Source organism: Podarcis erhardii, assembly GCF_964252035.2.
Source record: "Podarcis erhardii genome assembly, chromosome: 10".
Taxonomy (NCBI): Eukaryota; Metazoa; Chordata; class Lepidosauria; order Squamata; family Lacertidae; genus Podarcis; species Podarcis erhardii.
The window spans coordinates 34,642,888-34,662,564 of record NC_138500.1 but is presented as its reverse complement, the minus strand read 5'-3'; the positions used below and the strand labels follow the sequence as shown (position 1 = coordinate 34,662,564).

Below are 19,677 nucleotides of genomic sequence, written 5' to 3'. Positions count from 1 at the left end.
TGACCATCCGACGCAGCTTCCAATTGGCTGCAGGAGCCAATGTTTTCCGAACGGAGTTCCGGAACAGATTCCATTCGACTTCCAAGGTACCACTGTACATATTTAGGGGGTACACAGCGGAAGGAGAAGAAGATGAACTTCCATTGCCCAGTCAGACGTGCTTGCACTAGGAGAAGTATTTAGTTGCATACTGCCCCGTGGTATTACTTCTCAATAAATCACTTTGTATAGGAATTCTGTAGATCTAGTCATGTATTCTGTGGAGAAATAACATTCAATCTGTTTCCTACTTCCTCAGTGAATAAGACTAGAGATGACATAAAAGGTTGTGGCTTTATTCTGTCAAGTTGTCCACCTGGCTACAGAAGAAACACTTTACTAAATAATAGTACTATGAACCTATGCCTTGAAATAAAATAAATGTTAAAACTCATTTTCCTTTTTAGAGCTCCCACTGTTACCCGAATAGATGGTACATTTTCAGTAGTATGTTTCAATTTTGAACAAGCAGCCTATATCATAGGGTTGCATGCTTCAGATTATACATGTTTTCTCTATTGTGTTTTACATAAACTGACCTATAATGACAGATTGCGATAAAAGAGCAAGAAGTCAGTTCCCACAAACTTCCATGAGTGCATTGCTGTTGGTTCATTACAAAGCGATTTATCTCGGATTCCAAAGTGCTGTCTTATTCAAAGGGTTCAGTCCTTCAGATCTTCTGTAATAAACAGAAGGCAAGGCTTGGGGGAGATTGCGATGGCAAGGTTTCACATTCAAGGGGGCGTCTCCTGGTTTCTGAAGCAAATGAACGAACATCGAGGCAGATGGGGCAGTTCCTGGCTTCAGAACAACCTGCGGGAAGATGTGGATTTCGGAGCATAAGCTTTGCGGTGCCCATTTCTGCAGATTCTCCTGGCTCCTATTAGAAATGGAACACAGTAAAAGAGATGGTGAGAGGTGTTGGGCAGTAATCAAAATCGCTCTGAACAAAATGTTCTAAGACTAAAGGGCCACTGGAACATAATGATCATGCTTTTGTGACATTATGAATTTCACTCTCTCCAGTCTGTGAAAGTGTCATTTGCTGCTTAGAAGAACATTTGAATCACCTGCTGTGTGGATCATAGAATCGTAGAGTTGGAAGGGACCCTGCGGATCATCTAGTCCTGCAATGCAGGAATATGCATCTGTCCCATATGAGAATCGAACCTGCCAGCTTGGTGTTCTCAGCACTGTGCTTTAGTCCTCCAGATGTTGGACTTCACCTCTCATCATCCCTCGCCCTTGGCTGTACCAGCTGCGGCTGGTGGGAGTTGGAGTCCTACAACATCTGGAAGGATCCCCTTACTCTCATCTGGTGAATCCCTCCTACATATTCAAAACCTTGGTTAAGACATACAGAGAAGAGGATCAAGCCATGCCATATCCTAGATAGCTGCTTTTCCAGCTATGTAGCTCAAAATAAGAAGTGCTTTTAGTATTGGGAGCTTGGCATGATTTAACTGATTTTATATAATTTTAGCTGTGCCCCATTTGTTGATATTGTTGGTCTGTGTGCTGTGGGTAAACAGGGATCAACACTGTTCCCATAAGATTTCCTGGCTATTGTGCCAGGCACTCTCAAATCCTCCTGAGAGCACCCTTCTGTATAATAGGTCCCTCGCAATACAGCTGAACAGTGAATAGGTGAAATTACAAGAAAAGTAGCTTTTTACAATATAATTTGAGGGTTATGATAACTGAAGAGCCCTCAGCAGTCATAGAAGGTTTAAGCCAATATGCTCCTCTTCATCTTCTGTGCAAGACTGAGACAGAACTTGTCTATCTGTCTTTCTGTGTCTATATGCAAGGAAATATCTCTCTCTCTCTTTTTTAAACAACCCTGAAATGTTTAACAAATCTGGTTACAGTTTAGCATGCACTGAATTATGTCAAACATTAAAGAGTTGTTTCAGCTAGCAGTGCTCCAGCTGTGGACTAGTTACCAAACAACCCATCCTTTTAAGCAATGATTTCTTGGATAAGGCAAGAACAGTCACTTGGATTTAGATGGAAGAAGAATTTTCTTTGAGTTATACCAACCATGGTCTGGAGAAAAGAAAGTCAAAGGCATAACTTGCTTCTGATAATTTGGAATAGAATTAAAGTAATAATATTCTCATTGATATCTCCCATGGAAGGATCTTAAATATTGGACAAAGACTAGGAAGAACACCTACTTTCAAGATCTTAATCCTATCACTTGATTCCTTCATGGTCAGTCTCTAGAATGAACAACTGCCGAAGATTGTTTTCTGAAATTTTAATTCGCATTTCTTTTCTACATCAATATGGTAATACAAGACAAGGTTTGAAAAACTTCAGCAGGTCAGATAGTTTAAACTTGTCTACTTGAGAAAATACAGTAGAGACAGGCCTGGGCTGAGTGAAGGAGTCCTTAGTAGATCCAAGAGGGACTCGTATTAGGATTGTAATGCTTTGTGGTGGATAAAGGAAGGGGAGTGAGTACAGCATCAATTGGTGATAGTAGCTTTCAACATGCAGAGCAGTTTCACTAATGCAGTGTAAGCTTCTAGGCAAGATAGGGTAAACACTTGTATATTACATCCCACCCCCCACTAAAATGAAATGCACTCCCACAAAAGTCAGCCAATGTTTGCACGAAATGTCCATGTGTGCACGCACAAGCACACTCCAGCTCACCATACTGTACTAGGAAAGCCTGGCTAGGCGACCTGTTTGCGTCCTGCTGTGTAGGGGCTGGATCCTGTCCTCCCTTCTTATGGTTCTTCATTCTTAAACCAGGTTGAGACCAGACAGCCCATCAGATGGTTTACTGCCAGCCCTCCAAATAGACAGCTGTGCTCTGTAAGTGGAGCCCGCGGCCACCCTAAGGGGGAGAATTGACTGCAGGGTACAGGCATGGAATACCTTTGGAATCCCTGGTTACTGCATCCTGCCAGAGCCCCAGGGTACGCGCAACTGTAGAGGGCAGAGGTGCGATATTGAAGCCTGCGATTGTGCTTCATTTTCCCAAAACGAGTCCTGCTCTTCCCCATCTCCTGTTTAGCTGAGTTTCCTCTCCCAACTTTGAATTTCCTTCTCGGTCGTTGCCTGGAATATGAGAAAATGTGCTACATTTGTTCTAGTTTATCAAGGTATTCACTACGTTTACAATGGCAACATATATTTCAGGTCAGGAGAGGTTGCTGGATCAGGCCAGTGGCCCGTTTAGCATCCTGCATCCTGTTCTTTCAGGTGCCTGTCCTGCAGATTCTAGCCCTTTCCTTCAGTTGGATATCAATACCATCACTGAAATGTTTTTCTTGTTAAAATGTCCTTTCCAGAAGAGTGAATAAATGAAAACAAAAGGTTTCCTTCCTTTGCTATGATGTAATCAGGCTTCAGAGTCTATTTAACAACATTAAGCTCCTAAGAGGGGTTTTTGTGGTGGGACATTTAATTGGTTCTTTCAAAGTGGAGTTTTGTTTGGAAAATCCTGCTAGTCTGGTTTTCCCCCCAAATGGATGCCTTCCCCCAGTGGTACATCTAAAATAGAAAAGTCCATTTGGGATATGAGGTATATCTTTATCACTTCTACTAAACCAGAGGAAGCTTGTGCAATCATCTACTAAAGCAGGGCTGATTTAACAATATGGCAACGTTTGCTGCACAAGAAGGTCCCTGGATATCCTTTTTCAATACTACTTTAGTGTTTGCTTTCACAAAACGGCTAGTGAGATTTTTCTGCCCCGTAGAATTTGAACACACGCAGGCAAATGCAAAACTGCAATGCAGATGCCAAAAAATTACAATTAATTAGAAAGAAGTGACAGATTGGTGGGTGTAAACAACTGAGTTGTTGAACAAACAAACAAACACCCCCATGTTTTCCCTTTAGGTGGGAAATGGCTTCCTTCAGGCCTTGCTATGAGTTCTGTCAGCGAATGAGAAAGTATTTGGAGACCCCCAATTTATGAAATGTAGTAAAAACACAAAAGCAGTCTTTAAATCTATACCATGTCTGACAGCAAGCAGTTGACGCTGTGTGCTTAGGCAACAGCATATTCCAGTCCTTCACTTTTACACCATTTCTGTCATAGAATCGTAGAGTTGGAAGGGATCCTAAGAGTCATCAAACCCAACCCTCTGCAATGCAGGAATCTCAACTAGTGCATCCCTGACAGATGGCCATCCAACTTCTGCTTAAAACCTCCAATGAAAGTGAGTCCACCATATTCTGAGGGAGCCTGTTTCACTGTTAAACAGCTCTTACTGTCAGAAAGTTCTTCCTGATGTTTAGTCATTCTGTATTCACGTATGTATTTTGGCGGGGGGGGGGGTGTGACTTTCACAGATCTCTCAGTGCGGGGATTATAGTTCGGAGTGTGTGACTTTTGGTTTGCTCCTCTTGTGGTACAGGAAACAACAACATAAAGCTGAATTGTCTACCACCTGGCCCTGCCTTCACCTGCCTAGTGCCTACCTGCTGTTTTGGACCACATTTCCCATCAGCCCCTGCTAACCCATCTTCAAATTAGAGAAGGTTTTTGATTTGACCCATTGGCCTGCAGATGGCAGCACTAGCTTAGTAATTTGCTCAGTAACTCAGAAGAAGTTTGATGCAGGAGAAATATACGATAAAATGCACCCTTCTCATGGTGTAACACTTTGCAATGCAAGAGAAAAAGAACCAGTGATTGAGAGTAGCAATGGAACTACAACAGAATCTAGAATTCTCCCAGGCTTACGGTCATATTCAATACAGCACTAAAGAGAACATTCCATCAGTGCAAAGTTTTCTCCTTGCACAAAGGAACATTCTCCCCCTTTCCTTCCTCCCACCAAACCTGTTATGGGGATTCCCCCAACCCCGCTGGAGAAGATTTGAGGACAGCGCAGACACTGGCGGAGGAAGAGGGGTGCGGCGGCAGCGCAGTTCCCCCCCCCCGCACTGGGCGCCACGCCCCCGGGACACGCACCAGCCACACCCCCACCTGTTCTCCACCCCCCACCTCCTCCACTGAGCGCAGAGTGTGTGCAGAGGAAGGAGAGCGGGGAATCTTGTGCTAGTGCAGAAAATATATATTTGAATACTGCCCTTAGTGTTTTTAAGGCTGCTGAAATCATAGAATTGTAGACTTGGAAGGGACCTCAAAGGTCATTTAGTACAACCCCCTGGAATACAGGATTCTCAGCTAAAGCATCCACGACAGAAAATAGAGCACAACATTCTTGCCATGACTCACGCTCTCTCTCTCTGTATATATATCCTTTGCAAATACCTCATTCTACCAGAGATGTGATGGGTTTGGTTAATATGAGACCCTTCTCTGTGAATACTACAAACAAACTACAGGGAGGAACCAGAGGTGTTACACTGGCGCAGTGACTGAGTCTATTAGAGCATACATGCATAGTATTCAGGAAAAGGGTAAGCACTTGAATGGTATATTTTGATGGTTGTACATTTATATAGCTGTCTCATGGGGAACATATAACCAACAAGGACTATATATATTTTCTCAGAAGGAAGTCTACTGTACTTAGTGGGATTTATGCCCATAAAGGTGGGATAGGAAGCCAAGAGCAGTGTGGTGCTGCTCTAATACTCCTAATCCATATGGCAAATCCATATGGACTCTGTTTCTTAACCAGCAGGGGGAGCTTCATTCTATACGCGCCATAATACGCTGGACAAATGCTTAAATAAATGTCCTCCCGAAAGCCTATTGCACTGGATCCAACTTTGTTGGTTGCAGAAAGGGAACTTGATTTTCACAGCCTACCCAAAACCCAAAGATACGTGTTCTTGGATGAGGCCCAGCCCCGCCCCTTCCTCTCCCTAAGTCTGGAAAAAGTGTAGGAGGGGATGTGGGGCCCTTGCAACTGATCAAACTGCTTTGAATCCCTGGAATGGTAAAATAGCTCATGAAGCTGGACCTCAAAATGTAAATGAGGGTGTAGGCTCTGGAAACACCTGGTGGTTGGCTGCTGAATTCATCAGCCACCACCCTTGAGACTCCCTGCCACAAATATTGTTCTTGCCGAATGCACTGTTTTTCAAATAACCCAACAAGCCAATCTGATCCCCAGACTTGCTCCCTTTCCTGAGCTCCTATAGCTGCCAATGATTACTCAACCAAGTTTCTGCCACCATCTTTCCTAATGTTCCCATGCATTCCTGCCATGCCATGCCATGACATGTACATACACATAATGCTTACCCAATTTAAGTATGGAGCGCTTTCTTCTGGGGATATGCCAATGGAACGGGAAAGCAGCGGATTCCCTCAGAAGCAACAATCAAAGGGTGCAAGGGCACAATTAATGGGGGAGATATGGAAGAGGTGCCCCAGTCACTGTTGTGAGTATTGAATGGGAAAAGAGAGAACCATCTGTGCCAAATTTTGCTCCTTTGAAAGAGGAGGGGAGTTAATTTTAATAAACTGTTGAGGATCAGGAGTTGGATGAATGAACCTAACCAGAGGTATCCAAGAAAGCAATCAGAATATATATATATATATATATATATATATATATATATACACACACACACACACACACACACAGAATATATATATATATATATATATATATATATATATATATATATATACATGCACACCTGCCCCTGACAAATTTGTGTTTTCCTCCTTAGAGAGACTGCAGGGCACAGATGAGAGGAAAATGGGTGCTGTAAGAATAGCTACTTCCCATCTTGCTGCTTTGGGGCCAAGAAAGAGCCAATCTGAAGGGGCAAATTACAGTGGTACCTCGGGTTACAGACGCTTTAGTTTACAGGCTCCGCTAACCCAGATATAGTACCTCAGGTTAAGAACTTTACTTCAGGATGAAGAAATCACGCGGAAATCACGCGGCAGTGGCGGGAGGTCCCATTAGCTAAAGTGGTACCTCAGGTTAAGAACAGTTTCAGGTTAAGAACGGACCTCCAGAACAAATTAAGTTCTTAACCCAAGGTACCACTGTACGAGTTTCTCGGAGGATCTTGGCATGCTCGTGGGGAAAGTTACTGACAGAATGCAACTTCCATAGCCACAGTTTCCAGAGCTAAAAGACTTCACACTGAAAACATAATATTCCCAGCGCACTCAGTGGAACAGGCAGATGCTTAAGAAACAAACATGTCTCCCTCTCAGGGATAGTCAATGTGGTGCCCTCAATATGTTGTTGCACCCCAACTTCCCAACCAGTCGTCAGGGAGAGGATGGCAGGAACTACACGGGTGTTTCCCACTCTCTATAGGTTGATAAAAGTCTAATAAGAAAGTTGTACCTATTACCTGCATGGAGATTTTTCAATGGGCTCTAATAGAAACATTGCCAATCCGAATTGAAAGGAGACTGAGGGCTAAACAGCACTCCTTTCTTCAATTTGTTTGGCTCATTCTTGGATATCTGGCCATTTCTCATCAAACAGCCTTAGTGGTGGAGCCACTTCTCACTTGAGAGCCTAATTATGGTGGTGAATGGGCCTGACTGAGGTTACAGGCGGAATCTATTCAATACTTACCCTCCTCTGGTGTCACTGCTTTGTTCATTTGCCCTCAACATCCTGTCTTGCAGGCAACAAACAGCAAAGGAGATTGACATGGTAACAATGATCACTCCACTGATGAGAGAGGCGATTACTGCCACCCGGAACCCTTTGTCCAGGGGCTTTGGGATCACTAAGGTGACAAAAACAAAGCATGCTTGTTATAAGTCACACGCTGTAAATGGCATTAACTAAAGGGCACCTGGAATATTGCCAGTTCACTCCTTAGTTTTTCCATTTAGAATCTTTATTTTTGCGGAGAGATTGATCTGAAAAGATGCATACTTTCTTGATCCACATTTGAACAGCGCAATATTCTGTTCATACAAAGCCCAGCAATTCAGAAAAAAAGTTTAACCAGTAGCTTACCTTCACAGTGAGGTGGGGCGTGACTCCAGTAAAAGATGCTTCCTTCTAGCAAACAGGTCAGTTTTCGTTTGCCCACAAGCTGATAGCCATCTTTGCACCAGTATGTGACCACTGAACCCAGGGAGCTGCCAGAGCCCTCTTCGGTATAATAAAACCCATAGCTTGGAGGGAGGAGAGCTGTGCACTGAGCTGCAACAGACACAGGGAAACTAAATATGGGTTATCTGAAGAACACATCTGTACGAATCAATGGCGTTGGCAGCTCAGGTCTGCAAATGAGGTTCTGCAAAGTGACTTGCGCAGCAGCAGCTTTTGTCTGCATGGGAGCTTCTGTAATGTGATGGCATCAGAAGAGGGTGAATTGATGGAGGATGAGGCTACCAGTGACCACTAGTCATGATGGCTACATGCCCAGAACCAGGATCAGAGGCAGCGTGCCTTGAATGCTGGTAGCTGGGGAACAACAGTGGGAGACGGCTGTTGCCCTCTTGTGTACAGTGGTACCTCGGGTTAAGTACTTAATTCGTTCTGGAGGTCCGTTCTTAATCTGAAACTGTTCTTAACCTGAGGTACCAGGTTTAGCTAATGGGGCCTCCTGCTGCCGCCGCGCCGCCGGAGCACAATTTCTGTTCTTATCCTGAAGCAAAGTTCTTAACCTGAAGCACTACTGTATTTCTGGGTTAGCGGAGTCTGTAACCTGAAGTGTATGTAACCTGAAGCGTATGTAACCTGAGGTACCACTGTATCTGATTGGCTGCTCTGGTAAACTTTATGCTGGGTTAGATAGGTTTTTGAATCAGACTAAGGAAAGTGGCTCTTATAACTTGGTGCTTCTCATGTTGAACTGTATGTATGAAAGAAGGGTACTCCCTGAAAAAAGTGGGTGTTTTGTATTGTACAGCTGTGCAAACTGTCCATACTATGATAAGCAAAGCCAGATGTATTGCATTTGTGCATTCCATCTCTTTTCTCCATACGCCACATTTTAAAGCAAGGGAAGGAAATCAGGGCACATGGTAAGGTCTGAAGTGTTCCCAGGAAAATGCTGGTTTTTCATTATTGTACTTGCTGCCTCTTGAGGGTAAGTATGGTTCAGCGCTCATAAGAGGGTTAGCAAATTCCTTCAGGCTGGAAACTAAGCAGTAAGTACAGATTTGGCATCCAGTGTAACTGGGACAACAGAATTCCCTGTGTCTACTCAGAAGTAAGTCCTACTAAGTTCAATAGAATTTGCTCCCAGGTAAGTGTGTGTAGGATTGCAGTCTAAAACAACGGAACTGGCTGGCTTTGAAAATGTAGTGGTAAACAGCTCACCTAAGGCTAACTGCTTAATTTCTCAAACTGACATCCTTTTGCTAGGCTACTTGTTTGTCTCTACTGAGAGGTCATGGTTAGTTTGGGAAAGAGACATAGACAGCCATATCTCTGAAGATGACCAGAAGAAAATTTGGCAAAGATATGCCATGAAGGTAAATTTGCCTAGAGTTCATCTCAGTCCACATTAAAATTAGTGCATCAGAAGCACCTGCGACTTCTAAGGCTTGTTTGTTTGTTTGTTTGTTTGTTTGTTAAATTTGTTTACTGCCCCATTCTCATAGATCCCAGGGAGGCTCACAGCATAAACTTCCTTCACTTTGGAGTTGGAGAAAGCTTGGACCTCAAAGCTTGTGGTAGAGCAGTCTGATGGACTCAGGCATACAATATTAACAAAATAATACAGATTATTTGTCTCCCAATCACAAGCCTTTTCAACCAGACATACCTCATAACAGTAACTGCAACACTGGAGGCAGCAGGATTCAATAGGGTTTAGGGCTGTTCTCCAGTGGCATAAGTGAAGTACCAGGACTGTGTGATCAATGGCTTCTCTAAATCAGGTATCTTTAACATGTAATTGTTTCCATTCATTGCATTCATTAAGAACAATTCATCAATATAAATATACACCTCTCATCAATTTTGGACTGGACATGTTTCTACATTGTGCGTTGATTTCATTCTAATGTGGACAACATATTTGTGCCTACTCCTTTATAGTTTTTATGCCGTTCTATTATACTTTGCTGATCTTTAAAAATCCTCTAAAAACACTTCAATAAACAGTTTTTAAATAAATAAACATGCTATGTGTAGTGCAAGGGATAGAGAGGGACCTGTTCACCAATTCCCCACTAAGTGCCCCCTTTCCCTGCAATTGCCTTACAGAGAAAACAACTAAAATCACAAATCCTAGGTTTTCCTCCTAAGATAATGTTATCCCCTTGGTACCAGCTCTGCTCCTCCCAAAAAGTTTATCAAACTACCAATATCCCCACCCCCAGGAGGGGAGAAGATGTAATGATGCACAGTATAAAAGAAATATTTTTGCTCAAAAAAGAGAAGGAAATTCAAAGAACATCTAGAACATATGTGGATCAAGATCTTAGTTGAAGATGCCATAGTGTGCTTCCTAGTGAATTTGCACCAAGCTTATAAAACAACACACTTGTACTTGACATTTACTAGCACAGAATAATTGCCACCACATCCCTCAGCATTTATATGCACTAAAGTAGGTTAAATTCTTCATACCACTTATATGTGTCCAATGAGTCTGTGAGAAAAAATTCATAGCTTTGATCCTCAGTGGTGCTTAAGAGTTAACGTTGTGGTTTTTGTAGCAGTTAATATGACCAAGTGGTTAAACCGGGATGCTAAGGGGCAAGTAATGAGTGACCTAGTATATGCCCCTTGAGCGATGGTAGGAAGAATACCCTTTCGATAGCAAGTTGTACATATTAGACACACAAGATGTGACTTCTGGCTGAAGATCTGAGGACACAAACACACACTTAAACACAAGACGTTTCAGAGTACCTGAAAGGTTGCCTTGAACAATGGTCCCATTTCCAGCATCTCTAAGAAAGTTCTTTACACCAGCTTCCTCTGCAGGGATGGTGGTCAAGGGTTCCAGAGCTTCACTCAAGGTAAACTCTAGGCAACTCCAGGCTAGTAGGCAGAGGGCTGCGTGTTCCTGGGATGGTTGCTTCTTCATATCTTGAGGCTTTGCTGTGGCATCCTGGAGTTCTCCCAAGATTATTGAATGTGTGTGTGCATGTTTTCCCCTTCTTCACTCAAAATCTGACCTGGCAGCAGTAAGCTGGATTTGAGGTCTTTAAGCCTTGAGGAGGAAAGCCTGTTTGTTCCCCAGAGACCAGCTGCCATTTCACCAAATCTTACAAGACTGAAGGAACCTATTTCTCTCTCTCTCTCTCTCTCTCTCTCTCTCTCTCTCTCTCTCTCTCTCTCACACACACACACACACACAAATATCTCTTTGAATTGTTTTCCTCTGCCCTCATTATGCATGTACACTCATTTTTTCTTGCATGCTCCCCCCCCCCAAAGATAAAATATAATGATATCCTGTTCCAGTGTTGGCTCAGTGACCAGTTTCTCCTATGGGGAAATCAGGGCTAATAAAAGTAAAGATGAATACAGTTTGCATGCAAAGCCTTTGGGAGGCCTCTTATACATGCTAAATAGTGCTGGTGCTCTAATTCAAGATAAGTCATCTGTAATCAGTGGCGTAGCGTGGGGGGTGCAGGGGGGGCGGCCGCACCGGGCACAACATCTGGGGGTTAGGGTTAGGGTTAGGGGGCGCAAATCCACAGGTTAGGGGGCGCAAATTACTTGCCTTGCCCCGGGTGCTGACAACCCACGCTACGCCACTGTCTGTAATGACTTCTCTGCATATAAGGAGTGTTAATGCCATAACTATAATTACTTCACTGTGGATTGCAGGGAGGCAAATGGATGGCCTTTCTGCAAGTATTTGCTTTGCTTCTTTCCTTTCTCTGTCAGTGTATCATGTGTGACCATTTGTTTGTTTGTTCTCTGGTGGTGTTTTTTTTTTTGTTCTCAAAAATTTCAATAAGCATAAATGTGTGTGTGTGAGAGAGAGAGAGGGGGGGGGGAAGGGATGCTCTTCTGACAAATAGCCAGGTTGCCATGCTATGCATGTTTGGGTGTGCTAGAAACCAGCCAGGTGAAGAAGCCATCGCTATTGCATTCTGTTGCTCCACAAGGTAGGGCCTGAATCAGTGGGTTCAAATTGCAAGTGGATTTCAGCTTAGCATTAGGAAGAACTTCCTGGCAGCTCAAGCTTGTTTGACAGTGGGACAGACGGCCTCAGGATGCATTGGACTCTATTTTTGTTAGAGGTTTTAAAGTGAAGACTGGATGGGCCCCCTGACATTTCAGGGGTGCAGTAGCAATGAGTATCCTTCATCAGCCGCGGGGGTGGTGGTTGGACTAGGTTACTCTCGAGGTCCCTTCCGATTCTACGATTCTATTATCCTCTTTTTCTAGGGCGCTTCCTTACATGCATAACATCTGGCTGTGATGGAGTGGAGCCTCCTGGCCTGTTCGAAGCTGCAGCTGGCTGCCACAATGAGCATGCTGACGACTTTGCTCCCCCATGATTCACAGAGGTGGGGCAGCAGAAGGAGAAGGAAGTGAAGGAATTCCAGGAAGTTTTTGCTTAAAGTGAATCAAGGGTTTAGCACTGGGATCTGTTTTCTTCTAGGATTGAGACACGGCACGGAAGTGTGTGTCTGAGTGTGTAGTTTGTTAAGGAGGCCTTGCTTGTTGGAGAGTGCAACTTCCAGGCAGGATTGAGGACCAGTGTTTCCAATTTTTGAGATGAAGCATTGCTGTTTTCTAAGCCCCTTGGGTCTGACTGTTTCTCTGCCAAGCCTTGCTTTGGTGCTCCCACTGGGTTTTCACTTTTGGCCATGGGGAAGAGGAGAAAATAGGCTGGATAGTTAGAATTTGCTAGAAAAAGAGGAAATGCACCACCTACAAAGAAGAGGAAAGTGGACCCAAACTGCATGAAAATTATACATTCCAATAAGTATATACAGATGCAAGATTAGAAACAATTACTAATTCACATAGAAATGCAATGGTGGGGAAGTTCAGTCCACTGCCAAGTGCCGACTGTCGATGGGCTACTTCAAAGTCCCTGCTTTTCTTCTGTATGGTTCTTTGAGCAGATTACGTCTGTTTGGTGCTGTGGGCCCTACAGAGCAACATCTGTCTGTGGCAGGCGGGATGGGGTATCACCTATCTCAGTTCTAGTGCCTCAAGCAAGGGTGCTAGGAGAGTGCTCCTATATAAAAGGATTCTGCACTATACTGAGCATGGTATGAAGGGTAGCCCAGCTTTGTTGTGTGCACGTAACAGGAAGCAAACTTTCTCTGTTAACCTGTACCTAGCAAAAGTGCAGCTAGTAATCTTGACGTAATGCAAAATTATAGTTTTGCTCTTGGGAGTGCCCTCCTGGGCTCCCACACTACTTCTTACCCTTTCCTGTACAGGTTCCTTCTATTACTTGTTCGCTTTTGCTAACCACAATTTGTCACAAATTGGCAAACTATAGATCGTGCCTTCCACAGCATGGTTTGGAAACCATATTCAAATTGGGCTTGGAAGCATGGGGCTAATCAGAGGTGGCCCATCCCGTTTTGCCACCCGAGGTGAAACAGGAATGTACTGCTCCTGCCCTTCCCACTGTATTCCACCCCTCACTTGCCCCACCACTTCCACTGCCACCAAAATACCCCCCCTCTAGCCAATTCAGTGAGAGGGGGATGCATTCCAGCTGCAGAGGCTGTGGGGCAGGTGGTGCCTCTTGTACTTCTGCTGCCTAAAGCATCTGCTTCACCTTGCCTCATGGGTGGGGCGACTGTGGGTCTAAAATAGTTCATCAGTCCTGATATTCTAGCAAATGATGGTTAGCAAAATAATAATAATAATAATAATGGCAGGGGGAAAGAGAAAGCTCAGGAAGCACTTCAAAATACAGTGGTACCTCGGGTTACAAACACTTCGGGTTACAGACTCCGCTAACCCAGAAGTAGTACCTCGGGTTAAGAACTTTACCTCAGGATGAGAACAGAAATCGCACGGTGACTGCACAGCGGCAGTGGGAGGCCCCATTAGCTAAAGTGGTACCTCAGGTTAAGAACAGTTTCAGGCTAAGAACCGACCTCCAGAATGAATTAAGTTCATAACCAGAGATACCACAGTATGTTGAATAGTTAGGTCATGTCTGAACTGAGCCACAGAGTGAAGCCATTTTATACCCATAATAATCCTACTTTAAACAAAAACAACAACAACCTTGGACAGCCCACTTATTTCTTAATTTATAGTGCCAGAGACACAAACTGTCTGAGCAAGATGAGTCAGCACTTGTGACCCCTGTATAAATGTGGTTTTAAAAATCCCTCCCCCGTGTCTGCTGGGTGTTGCTCCCTGCCAGATGATGCCCCTGGCTGTAATCAGAATTTGGGAGTTTCACTCCCTTCTGTTGCCCAATCTTTACAGAAGCTCTGGCTTCAACCTGCCCGTCACATGTGCTTGTTGCGCTTGCTGATACCTTGCTTTCTGAGAATTAGTCAAATGTGAACACAACAAGGACCAAGGGAGAAGCAGTCAGAGATGTGAAGCAATGGCACAGGAGGAAGTTGCTGTTTGGCACCTCACTGTACTAGGTGAGGCAAGTAAATACTGGCAGTGAAATGTCACCAAATCGTTTCACCGGCTGATGGCATCTCACTGCCAGCTAGGCTATGGGAGATAAAGTTCCCTGGCATTTAAGTTGCCAGAAAACAGAGCACATGTTTCAATTAAGGTCCGTGCTGCAGAGCCAAGGCTGAGTCGCATCACATGTTCAGAGAGTATCAGCCCAGCTAACATTGAGTGACTCCAGTTACTGTTTTAGGCTGTGAAGTTGTAGTATTTTAGGCTGAAAATGCTGATTGGATAATCAGCGTGCATTTCCCCCCTTTTAGAAACATTTTAAAGCAGCCAAGAGAATACAAAGGCTTGTTATTTTGGAATTAAGACTCAAAAGGCTCATGCCGGCAATCTGCTTTTAGATCCCTGTTTTATCAGCTCTGAGCCTAGTAAAATGTGGCTCAGAGATGTGGGTTCAGTTGGGGCCAGCCGGGGCGATCTGGCCTTGTATACGAAGCTTGGAGTGGCAGTGGCAGTGGAGGGAGAGTTTTTATAGAGTCCTCCCACCTATCTGATGTACCGGTAATTTAACTGAATGACAGTGCAAAAAAGATGTGTATGGCTGGATTAGGAAAGTGGACTAGCCAGTTGAACAATCACATTTGGATTAGATTTAACCACAGATATTTTAAAACAATTTTAATCCATGTATATTTATTAGATGGCCTCATCACAGAATAAAGAAAACAAAATGGATGTATCTAATGAAGCAAACCTGGCCTCTTACATAACTTTTCCCAGTATACCTTCCCTTTCCTGCTAGCTAATGCTTCCCTCCCTATTTCCACATTTGACATCACATATCCTTTTCTTGAAAGCCTATATTCCCTGTGCTCAGGTGTGAGTGACGTTGCTTGTGTAGCCCTCAATGCACAAGAAAGAAGCAGCCCCAAGATCAGAAGAAGAAGTAGAAACTTTAGGGGGAAAGTGTAAGGGGGTGAGACCCCTTCAAACAACCCAGTCATGACTGAGCATGCTCGGTGGTTGTGGAATGCTCCCATGGTTGTGGAATGCTCCCATGTCTATTTGCAGGGTGAGGCAGGTGGAGAGAAGAGAGTTGGAGTATCATAGAAAAGGGAATAAATAGGTCATGAGTGGAATGCTGAACAGAAGCATTCCACGTGGCAACATTTTTGTTGCAGGTCCCACTCGTCCTTCCCTAAAAGCTTAATTGGTCATTGATGCTCTTCCTCCATTCTGCGATGTCTTCACTTATTGGTTAGAATGCTATTCTCCATTAACAGACTTTTCCTGATTCAAGCATTCTCCCCCAGTGGGTTATATCTAACTGAGTTCTGCTCTAAGTAGCCCCATTGAAATGAATGGACTGAAGTTAGTCCTGGCCTTTAATTTCAAGAGGTCTACCCTGAGTAAAATTCACATTAGATCCAACCCAGCAGCTCTTCTCCCCTCATGAGGCCATGCGCCCTTTGCTCTTCAACACTCTTTCCGCAAGTGCTGCCGCTGTTTAGTGACAAGCATGGAGCATGCACAGCAAGAGCACCCATTCCTTCCTATAATGCTCCCCTGTGCTCTTTCATTTCTGGAGAGAGAGGGGGGAAAGGAGCATAGCTTTGTGGTGGAGCCAAGTGGGACCCAAGTGATTTTGGGCAATGCCTGGACTTGAGGAAGACCCCTGCTAGAGAGTGCCATGGGAGCCTTTGGCAGAGCACACCATCCTGGACCAGTACAGACTTGAAGCCAAACTAGACAAGACGGCAGATGAGAGAGGGAAGAGGCAGTGAAGGTGAAGCTGCATTAAGGGAAGAGTTGTAGCCCGGTGGTAGAGCATTTGCCTTGCATGTAGAAAGTCCCAAGTTCAATCCCCTGGTGCTGGAGGAGACTCTTGAGAGTCCCATGGACTGCAAGAAGATCAAACCTATCCATTCTTAAGGAAATCAGCCCTGAGTGCTCACTGGAAGGAAAGATCCTGAAGCTGAGACTCCAATACTTTGGCCACCTCATGAGAAGAGAAGACTCCCTGGAAAAGACCCTGATGTTGGGAAAGATGGAGGGCACAAGGAGAAGGGGACGACAGGACGAGATGGTTGGACAGTGTTCTTGAAGCTACCAGCATGAGTTTGACCAAACTGCGGGAAGCAGTGGAAGACAGGAGTGCCTGGCGTGCTCTGGTCCATGGGGTCACGAAGAGTCGGACATGACTAAACGACTAAACAACAACATCTCCAGGTAGGACTGAGAGAGTCCCTCACCGGACTTCCGGTCGGCGCCAGCGTCTTAATGGCGGTCTTTGCCTTGAGCTCCGAGGCAGGACTGCTCCACAAGTTCGGGTCTGACCCGCTACGGCGAGCGGGGGACCCCTAAAATCACAGGCGCTGAAGCCTGTGAACAAGGAGATTCGGTGGGCACCTTTGCACCCCCCAGTATTGCGAAGGAGCCTTTTTAAAGGCTCCGGAGCGGCATCGGGTGTGAGTGCGGTGCTGAGGATCGTAACCCAGCTTGTGGAGCGAAGCCGCGTCGCCATTGACGGAGAGCGCCGATTCCTTCCTGAAAATTACCGATTGGCAACAAAACCTGTGAGTAGGAATTACAAAATATTTGAAAAGGACTATTTTTAAGAAGATTCGGCTGAAAACGGGAAAGGCAAAATTAAGGAAGTCAGCCTCCCGGAACTGCACGATTAACGCAGCAATGAAAAGAGCTAGCTGTATTTAAAGGGAACGTTTTATTTGAACTTTGCTAAACCCCGACGTTGAAAAGACCTTCCCCCCACGGAGCGGGAGTAGGGGGGAAGGAAAAATTGGCTCAATTTAACCCGCTAGAAGAAGTAAGCTGTGAACGGGAAACTCTCCGCTGCCGATACCTTTGATCAGGCTGCCTGAGCGGTGAGCGCCTAGAAACGAACTGTCAAAAAGAGAGGACTACGGATACAAAGTAAGACTATATTTAAAACATAATAACGGGACTTTACTTGGCAGACCCAGATTTTTAAATGGCAACAAAGTAGGACTTTGGGTTGGATTTTATTTCCTTTGGGACATTGTATGGCTACTTGCTTCCCTGTTTCTTTGTTATTCCTGCTTGGATACAATTTCCCCCTCTAGAGGATTAAAAGAGAGACTGCAGTACTGAGGCAAGAACTGGGATTTTCCACTTGTAACATTCCTGTGGGAACGACCTTGAGTTATGAGCACGCCACTGGATGAAATATCAACAAGAAGTAAAACAAAGCAAGCTCAAAAGCAGGCTCAGAAAAGAAGCTCTATATCAGGAGCAGCAGCTGGACAAGAAAAAGTAACAACAGCATCAATGGATTCTATGACACAGGCACTGCTCAAAATAAATCAATCTTTAGAAGTACTCACTAAGCAATCCACAGAGAATTCTAAGAAATTGACAGAATTAACAACAAGATTGGACCTGAACACAACTACAATATCGTCTAATACAGAGTCTATAAATCGTTTAATACAAGAAAGTACGGAAACAAGGAAAATAGCTGAGACTGCTAAAATTACTGCCGAGGAAGTCAAGGGAAAATTTGTACCTATTGTAAAGAAGGTACATGAACATGATGCAACCTTAGCTCTTATGGAACTGGAGAGGAAAGGCAAGAATCTGAAATTGAGACTGGTACCAGAGGAGGAAGAGGGCAACCTTGGGGAATTTCTCACAGACAAATTTCAAGAATTTTGGACTGATGAATTAGAAGGAGAAGAAGATGAATTTGTAATAACTACAGCCTTCCGGATTGGCAGGAAGCAAGGCAAGAAACCAAGGGATTGTTTAATCACTTTAAGATCCAAGGAAGAAAGAGATAAAATACTGAACCTACATTTCCAGAAGGCACTGATTATTAAGAATTCTCAAATACAGATTTACAAAGATATTCCTAAATATTTTTTGGAGGTGAGGACTCAATTTAAAGACTTAGTGGATTTGCTGAAACAAAACAACACTCCATTCAGATGGGAGTTCCCACAAGGGTTGTCCTTTAACTTTAAAGGGAAGAAAATTAAAATAAAAACAATTCAAGATAAGGAACATTTTCTGGAGAGAAATTTTGAGGACTTTCAGAAAGGAACCGTGAGTGAGAGGGAAATACCGGATATTGCAAATCTATCATTTGGACTGACTCCAGCACCGACTGATCAGGAACAAGAACTTGGAGCGGTTGGTGGAAAAGACACCCAGTAACAAATATGTCTCTGCAACTTCTGAGTTGGAACTGCAACGGTCTTAACCATCCCCGAAAAAGGACTCAAGTGTTTCATATATTAAAGAAAGAGCAATTAGACATAATATGTTTGCAAGAAACTCATATTGCCAGAATACATAGAAAACTTTTGACAAATAAAAGATTAGGACTGGAATTTATTTCCTCAGATAAAGTTAAGAAAAGAGGAGTGGTGATCTATGTTAAGGAAAAATGGGAACCAAAAATGATTTTTAAGGATGAACAAGGAAGATTTCTGGCAGTGGAAATTCAAATGCAAGGAGAAAAAATTTTGATTGTAGGTATTTATGCACCTAATGAGGGGAAGGCTGAGTTTTTCAAGAAGTTGCATGAGACATTAACCGATTTTATGGACTATAAAATTATAATGATGGGCGATATGAATGGAGTTGTCTCCACAAACATGGATAAAGCTCAAAGACAAGTAATCTCTAAGGATGGGAGACTTCCAAAGACTTTTTTTGAACTGACTGACACAATGGACTTGATTGATATTTGGAGAACAAGGAACCCTCTGGAAAGAGAGGGGACCTTCTTCTCTGAAGCAAAAATGACATGGACCAGGATTGACCAAATATGGATTTCTAGTAATCTGGCACCAAGGGTTAAAAATACAGAAATCTGCCCCAAAACTTGCTCTGATCATAATGCAGTAAAGATGGAAATGAAATTGACAACAGCTGGAACTTTTAGATGGAGAATGAATGACACCCTTTTTAGAGATGAAGCAATTGTAAAAAAGGCCCAAAAGACTCTGAAAGATTACTTTGAAATAAATTTAGGAACAGACCTGGAAAGAAGAATAATATGGGACGCAAGTAAGGCTGTCATGCGTGGTTTTCTAATTCAACAAAATTCGATAAAAAGGAAACAACAGAATGAGAAGAAAGAAAAAATTTGGAATCAGATGAAAGAAGGAGAGAAGAAACTGAGGTCAAAACCAAAATCTCAGGAGATTTTAAGAGAAATAAAATACTACCAGACCC

At 43.7% G+C, this 19,677-nt stretch overlaps 1 protein-coding gene across 2 annotated transcripts; it reads right to left on the bottom strand.

The window, feature by feature from the left end:
- Positions 1 to 598: 598 nt before the first annotated feature.
- Positions 599 to 11,211, bottom strand: LOC309351596 (uncharacterized protein). Of its 2 annotated transcripts, XM_081879370.1 has the most exons (5): positions 10,786 to 11,211; positions 7,930 to 8,118; positions 7,537 to 7,693; positions 2,935 to 3,117; positions 599 to 922 (listed from the first exon to the last, which is right to left on the bottom strand). In XM_081879370.1, exons 1-5 carry the CDS (start codon positions 10,961 to 10,963, stop codon positions 667 to 669), a joined length of 963 nt encoding a protein of 320 aa, XP_081735496.1. In that variant the 5' UTR covers positions 10,964 to 11,211; the 3' UTR covers positions 599 to 666. The 2 variants fall into 2 exon arrangements, with proteins under 2 accessions (XP_081735496.1, XP_081735497.1); XM_081879371.1 differs by lacking the exon at positions 2,935 to 3,117.
- Between the last annotated feature and the right edge of the window lie 8,466 nt (positions 11,212 to 19,677).

Excerpts from the sequence above, each read along its gene's own strand:
- LOC309351596 (XM_081879370.1), bottom strand. The coding sequence starts at position 10,963 with ATGAAGAAGCAACCATCCCAGGAACACGCAGCCCTCTGCCTACTAGCC. Across the intron at positions 7,694-7,929 it reads CGCCCCACCTCACTGTGAAG|TGATCCCAAAGCCCCTGGAC; the intron begins GTAAGCTACTGG and ends TTGTCACCTTAG. Across the intron at positions 923-2,934 it reads AGTAACCAGGGATTCCAAAG|GAGCCAGGAGAATCTGCAGA; the intron begins GTATTCCATGCC and ends CATTTCTAATAG.